At 33.7% G+C, this 8285-nt stretch overlaps 1 protein-coding gene across 1 annotated transcript in view; it reads left to right on the forward strand.

Annotated features, from left to right (window-relative positions):
• LOC149797821 (prestin-like) overlaps nt 1-2374 on the forward strand; it is a 38687-nt gene extending 36313 nt beyond the window's left edge. Inside the window, exon 18 of the mRNA XM_089962828.1 lies at nt 162-2374. Coding sequence (XP_089818954.1) covers nt 162-179 — 18 coding nt within the window. The 3' untranslated portion in view covers nt 180-2374. The remainder of the gene's footprint in view (nt 1-161) is intronic.
• Nucleotides 2375-8285: the final 5911 nt, after the last annotated feature.

Consider the following 8285-nt stretch of genomic DNA (forward strand, 5'->3'; position numbering starts at 1 on the left):
TCTTTCAGAACAAAATTGATATTAATGCTAGCTTCTGGGGGCACCACACAAAAAAAGACAATCGCATCACACACAAGCAGATATTTTCCACAGTCGCTCATCAAATACATGTATGTGAACATTAAGGGTCAATGTACATGATGTGTACTTTTTTCTTTCAGGCTGTGACCTACATATAGAATGTACAAAGATGGTTGATCTAAGGGAGGGAGTTTAAAAGCCTGCATGGAATGTTTTGTCAAAATGAAAGTCATTAATGGTTGTGGTAAACCATGCCTCAAAAGAGGAGTTTCACAGAAAGGAGCATCATTTTTTCTGAAAGTCAACAGTGTTTGGAACATGAAGAATGCATGTTCCTTTTTCTTGATACCAAAAACTACACTGGTTTCTGATCATCATGACTAAGTGACTCAAAACCATAAGAATAAGAACAAATGGTAAAATATGCTGAAGTTAAATATTCATGGAAATGACAAAATGGGTGATTGGTAGCATTAAGATTTATTACAGTAGAGTGACCTAATAAACTGAGGAAAATTGGCTCATAAAGTCATTGAATAAATGTTGTAATTAATGATCAAATGCATGAAAAAGAATGCGTTGAACAAAATGGTCAACCCTGCATTTCGGGGTATGCCATATACTTGTACAGTGTGTATTCATTACTTTATATCATGGGATCACTAGTGATCTTATGTAATACAGCTTAAACTGGCTTGCTACCTTATGCTGTGTGGAATGAAAAGAACATTTACTTTGTTGAGGATGGTAGAGTTTGGGGTAAGGGGGAATTCCCATATTGATTTACAATTCTTGGGGGGGGGATTGATGTTTCTATAGATAAGCTCAGTGATTTGAATAAGAGATTGGTTATATTATTCTTACTGGTATTGTTGCTTTTGCCTCTTTGATTACTAATAATAATATTATTATTATATTATTATTAACTCTATGACCTCTGTATAGTTTTGTCTATTTCAATACCTCTTCCTAGACAGATAGGTTGTTACAGTTTTCAGTCTTGTTAAATTTGCTCATTTTATAGGCATTGTTGGGCTCCTAACATTTCTTTCAAGTATGTTTTTAATTTGAAAATATAATCTATTTCATTATTAGCATTTCAATTATTTAGCCAGACTTCTATGTATATTGTATCAATGAAAATCAACACATATTTCTTTGTTAACAAATATGCATCATGTAAACATATCTTTTTATCCAGGAAGAAAGTTTGGTTACTTAATGGACCTATTAACTAAACAATGCAGTTGAAAAGAGATGGATACCAAAGGCCACGAGTTATGTAGATTTATCTTCTAAATAAAAAAATCAATTTACATTGTTATGTGCAATACAGTGAATAGTTGAAAGGCATGTTTACACATTTATTCTCCCGATTTTGTTACATAGATTTTGAAATTTGTTGAGATTAAAGCCTTGAAAAAATGTATGTCTGGATGATGAATTTTTAGGCTAGAGCAAATCCTTTTGTGCGTTTACCTGTATTTTAAAACTATGATGATATCATTATGAAATAAAATAATCTGCAGATACTGTAATGAAAAAAATATCGAATTAAAACTATTTTTTCTGTGTACATTTATTTGTTATTCTATTTGAATTTAAACAGATATGTGTGCTTAGAATTATCAGTTATGTAGATTTTATGTTTGGAAAGAAAGATCAATTTACATTTTTTGTTTGGCAAATAAAATAATACAGTGTATGGTATAATGGCATGTTTATTCTCCAGATTGTTAAAGATAGATGTTCAAATTTTCTGAGATAAAAGCCTTCAAAAAGTGTATGTCTGGATGAACTAAAAGGCTTGAGTAAACCTTTAATATGTTCACTTGCCAAATTAACTGCCTCTAGTCTGTATGTTAAAATTGAAGTTATAATGTCACCAATCAATATAATGTATACATACTATCACAGAAATAAATGGGTACATCATGTCTAATCTTGGTGAGTCCCTTGCAGATTTAAAATCCAAAACAAAAATATCAGCTCAAAGGTTATTCTCTGTGTACATTTGTTTCTTATTTTTTAAATCAAAATAATAGATTTCGGTCTGAATGATTCAATTAAATTTTGTTTTTAATTGCTGCTATGTATTTAAAAATCAAATGTGTACTTCAAAATTATAGAATCTTTATGGATGTATTTTTTTAATTAAAAATTGTAGAAAACATAAAATTGGTGCTTTCTTTAATAACCCAAAATTCTGAATTTCTGTTATGGTTTCCATTTCTCACAAGAACTCATATTTCTCAGTATTGTCTGCATACATAAAAGTTTGTCTTAAGTTGCATTAACCCTTGACCATTCAGCTTGCAGTTTCTCAGCCATTGCTGATTCCTCTTCTGAATTCTGTAATAGATGCAAAAAGGAGACAAAACGCTGTTAATTAATTGGAAATAAATATCACAAAAACATCCAAGAACTGCACAACTTTGATTAGCCTCTAGCGACATCCATTACAGGCAAGACAAAATTTTATTATTGCAAAAATAAAAAAGAATTAGATAAAAATTACACTGCATGACCTGCTGTGTACAAGCCACTTCATTGTCAATTTGAAATATTATGCAGTCAAGAAGTTGGAGAAAATAAAATGACATTCTAAGCAACAAGAAGCTGCATACTGCATTTGCAAATTGCATACACATTTTTCAGCAAATATTTACCTGCTGTTGTTGTTGTAGGGTTTAATGCCATTTTTCAGCACAAGATGGGCTATACATGGCAGCTAGGATAAATGGTGGAGGAAGAGCAAGGGAAAACCCCAGAAAGAACCACTAACCCACAAGAAGCTACTGGCAAGCTTTCTCACATACCCACATTGGCTAAGCCCGAGACTCGAACCCATGCAGACAGAAGTGAGATGGCAATGATCCATAATGGTGAGCACTTTAGACCACTCTGTCACTCTGGGACACAATATTTATCTGCAAAGTGTTCTATTGTCAAAGTGTTGAGTCTACAAATTTTTCTATTGTAAAAATGTTGAGTCTGCAAAGTGTTCTATTGTCAATGTGTTGAGCACAAAAGCCTGCTATTACATGTGTTTGGTTAGCATGGTGTACAAAAGCATGTCACTAAATGTACTTGATTAACATCAAAAACCTGTCATGTGTTTGGTTAACATCATGAACTAAACAACCCCATCTTTACACGTGTTTTATTAGCATGGGAAATGAAAGAGGAAGAACACAATCATATAAAAATCATACAAACATTTTGATGATATTTGAAAATTCTTGTACACCAGTCTATCTATGCTACTTGGTAAAATGTTTCATGTGTCAGCAAATCTGCATTTTTTTAAGCCTTTTGACTTTTCCACTGATCTTTTTATCTGTGGCATTTTGTTTTGACCATGTGCATTTCTATTCAACCTTGTACAAAAAAAGAACAATTTTTTTTTTATTTGTTTAAACGAGTACTCATTACATACACTGATGTATTCTGGTCAAAATGCATATACACCATACAACATGCTTATTGCAGATGCTTAGTATTTCATCTCTGCCCACATTATTTCAACTCATGCTAAGCTTTTAGCAAACAAAACAACAGATGGTTACTGTTCAAAATGTTCACAGTTTAATGGGACTGTATTCCTGACTGATATGACTGAAGAATTGTTAGAGCTATGTTAAAAATCCAAATTACACACACAAAGAAACACACAAATTACACAAACAAAGAAACACACAAATTGAACACACAAATTACACACACAATGAAACACACAATGAAAAGCACAAATTACACACACAAATTACACACCCAAATTACACACCCAATGAAACGCACAAAAATCATGCTCAGTATAGCTTTTCACTGTAGTGCAATGAAATACACTACAAATAACATCCTGAACACCTATAACGAAAATCCATTAGATAGTTATTTAAATCAGACCAATGATACAATAACATGTCTGACTGATTAAACATTCTCTTGGTTAGCATTTTAATTCTGTGCATGTCTTTTTTTATTTCATTGTTATATTTATAAACATCTGACATCATATTCATGCCAAACAAAAGACAAAAGTAAAGTAATATAAACAGAATAGCTTTGAATTCATGCAAAGACATACAGGACTATGTCAGGCTGTAATAGTACAAACTGCCTCTTTTCAGTCACTGGCCTTCAAGGAACATCATTTTACACACAAGAAAATTAGATCTTTGTCAAGATCAGTCCATTATGACAGTTTTACACCCTGCTAACCCCTAGTAAAATAAGTGGGCTGGGTATTACACCCTAAAGACACCTGGTAAAACAAAAGGACTGAGCATTACACCCTTCTGACACCTGTTAAGACAACTTTTTTGTGTAATACACCTTGCTCACATCTGGTAAAACAAGTGGACTGGGTATTACACCCTGCTGAGACCTGGTGAAACAATGTAACCTTTGATACATTGTGATTTGGGGCCTGGATCATAAATGTTGTGACAGCGAAGAGCTGTTTTGAATATGTTTGTAAATATGTTTGTAATTTATTCAAAGAATTTTATAATTGACATTCATCTGAAATAATGCGTCGGTATCTTTTGGACTGGCTATATGGTATACAGTTTTTACATGACATGGGATGATATGAAGAATATTCCAAATATTGCTGGATATTAGTTTCCTTGATATGAATATTTGTAGAGATAGTGTTATCAATATTTGTTATTACATTTACATCTAAAAATGAAACATGCGTACTGGATGCAGTATAAGTAAATGTAATCGTCGGGTGAAAATGATTTAGGCGATCAATAATTTTTTTTCAGTTCTTCAGTTGAATGCTTCCAGATCATAAATATGTCATCTAAAAGTCTGAAGCAAAAAGACGGATTAAACTTTTCGTTTTGAAGAAATACCTTTTCTAATTTACCCATGAAAGGGAAGAGTATGAAGGTGCCATTTTAATACCCATTGACGTACCCATTATTTGTATGTAATTCGTATTAATAAATTGAAAATAATTATTTTCCAACTTAAGTTTTATTATTTTATAAATATCTTCACTAGATAGTGTGCTATTATTAGGATTGTTATCAAGAAAATATTTACACGCTTCAATACCATCTGCATGCGGAATGTTGGTATATAGTGATGTTACATCTAATGATACCAGGATTGAAATTATCAGATAGCTGTGGAATAGACTTCAACTTTTTAATGAAAGTAGTTGAATCTTTAATGTATGAAGGAAGTAATTTCATTAAAGGTTGTAAAAAAATATCAATAAATTTGGATATGTTTTCAGTATATGAATTACAACCTGATATAATGGGTCATCCTGGAAAATTTAAAGGTAAATTATGGTCAGGATTTGTATGAGTTTTGGGTAATATGTAGAACTGAGGTGTATGTATAAGGAAAGTATCAAATTCTTCATATACAGAATTATTATTTTTAGCGATCTCATTAATGCATGTTAAATTGTTTTTATTTAATTTCTACCGACGGGTCTTCGATAATATGTTTGTAGTATTTTTCATCATTTAATTTACGTTCAACTTCTTTAATATAATCATCTTGATTCGTAATAATAATAGTGTTTGACTCATCATCCTTTCTAATCACTATACTGTCGTCATTCATTAGATTATATAAATACTTAATTTTGTCCTTAGAAAGATTACTATGATAGTGCTTTTTATGATTACTAGTTAATATCTCTTTTGCGATCGCGTATATATACAAATCTAAATCTGAATCACGTAAAATAATGATTTAATTCTGTTATAAAAAGGTTATCTAGATGACAAGTTTTGGGGGAACTTCTCCAACCAATTGGGGCGACTTCTCCAACCACTCTGGGGCGACTTTTCCAGATACGTTGGGGCGAGTTCTCCCAAGGCGAGTTCTCCATGGGGAGAGTTCTCCGCATACCAGCTCCCATCTAGCGTGTTTTAAAAACTTTAGAATCAATATAAAGTGTGTGTGTGTAGAATATTTAATACGTCGAATTCAAGATACAGAAGTAATGGGGAAATAAAGTAATGTTATTATAAAAATTTCTGACCATCGTCAAATCGTGACTTCAAATCCCTAAACTCCTATTAATTGCCAGGATTTTCCATACTGAGGAGTTTTGTACACGAATGTAATCCGCATGTGTATCCACCAACCGAAGTTACTGTGAGGTGCCCCTGTCTAATCAATACATTGTTGCAGCTAGCGGGCAGATCAATTTACGCTGACAAATATTTAATTGATTTTTTTAATTTCTGTACATCAGTTATCTATTTTGGGTTTCTAGAGCCACTGTTCTGTATCTGGGTGTAGAGAGAGTCGCTATTGGTTTATCATTTCGACCAGCACCACTTCAAACCCTCCCCTGATGCTAGTAATTTTATCTTTGATAGCCATCAAGTACTGCACAGCATTTGTGCTGAGACTACTTGGTGATCGGAGTTTAATTGCCGGGCTGTTGTTTTCGTCAACCCTGCCGGGATTATGATTTTTGAAGAAGATACCAAGTCTGCAAACGTCGGACGTTGACATCGAGGTTATTATTTTAAAGCCTTAAAGCGCCTTTTTAAAACACCTGCCTAAAACCATTGAGAACTTGGGAATCAGAGAGTCTGGTGGATCGGTAGAATATATTAAAACCTAAATCGATGCTTCTGGTGCATAATAAGTGGTCTAAAAATCAATTATTTCAACCTGAAGTTCACTTATCCTTGGTTTTGCTGGAATGGTGAGTACCATGACCCTCATTGGTTCACCTGTTGTATTTGCTGTCGGGACTTTATCAGTAACAACAGGTGTCGCAGGCATTGGAAAAATAATTTCGTTACGGCTACATAATGGAAAACGTGTCTATTTGGAACTTCTTGCAGCGGCGCAATGTATTGGAATTATACTCAGTGGTCCATTGGTGTATCGTCCAAAAAAAAACTTAAATGGTCCTCGGTCAACTTGCTAAACGTTATATATCCTAATGACACATTTGTTTTGCGCTAATAAATACCTTTAATTGCAGTGCCAAGATACAATATTTGACAATAACAACTTTGGATCTACAGGCGGCGCTGACTTGATTCTAGCTCGCTGTTTAATCTTTCGCCAAGTCGTGACAATATTGTTTCTGGTCATTGTGTTCTCAGCTTTCTTTGTCAGCGCTATCGCTTTTATGGACCCTTTAATATACTCTGGCATAACAACCTCAGCTGGCTCACATTTGATCGTGTTTGCTATTTTGGAGCCAACTGCAGTTCATGCAGCACTATTTGTAACACGTTTCGTGGCGTCAAAAGCGACCGGGGCCACCATATATGAAATTCCGGTAACTGTTGAAGGGGTCTTTGTAAACAGCTTTGACAAAAATTCCCCAGTGATCTTGATAGGCTTATATAACCACGTAACATTCGTTGACTCGTATACACAGATAATACGTGACACTCTTATTGTCGAGATCAACGTCGTTTCCACTCTGGTATGTGATTGTCATGGTGATTACATGAGCAGCAGAGAGGGTGAACAGACCATAGAATTCCGACAAAACAAATAAAACAAACAAATAAATCATCTCGTAGAAAGGTCCAGATTTTACAAATGAACTTTCCTTGAGATGTTTATTTTTGCAATGACCGATTGTACTAATAAAACCTCAGTTCGAAATAGTATCTGAAAAAATAAAGTACTCTACGTGTTTATTTATTTCTTGTTTATTTTTTTGACGACCAACGTTGGTAGGTACCCTCTCTGCTGCTCCCCCTGTTACCCAAATATTTTATCAATACCCACACGATATCTTGTTCTTGGATCATGTAAATTTATTGTTATAAATCCATGCGGGGTAGCTTGCGCTCGTGAGAAGAAATTTTTGAATTTAATTATATCCATGTCACCACCACACCAGGTTTGATGAATATTTCGCAACGTGTGTGTGTCTACGCCATTAAACACAACTAAAATGTTGCAGTTGTCTCTGATCACCTTCGGAATTTGTGTATATCGTTGAGTAACATAGATCACGTCTGTATTTTTATGTCTCCCTCGGGAAAATATTCTGGCTGGATTTGATTGTTTATCTAGCATCACATCGTCGTATACAACTAAATTATTAATAAATCCGTCTATGGAATCTACGGATGGTGCTTCATCAATATCGGTTATAAACTCTATAATATCATTATCTTCATCCAGTAATCGCGCGTTTTCATTGAAATCTTTAAGTACATCATAACATCGTTGATCATCAACGGATGGTGCTACTAAATACAACTTATCCCATTTCAACCATCTCATTATCAGATTAAGTA

This window comes from Sinohyriopsis cumingii, chromosome 6, assembly GCF_028554795.1.
Source record: "Sinohyriopsis cumingii isolate HCF-2022 chromosome 6, ASM2855479v2, whole genome shotgun sequence".
NCBI lineage: Eukaryota > Metazoa > Mollusca > Bivalvia > Unionida > Unionidae > Sinohyriopsis > Sinohyriopsis cumingii.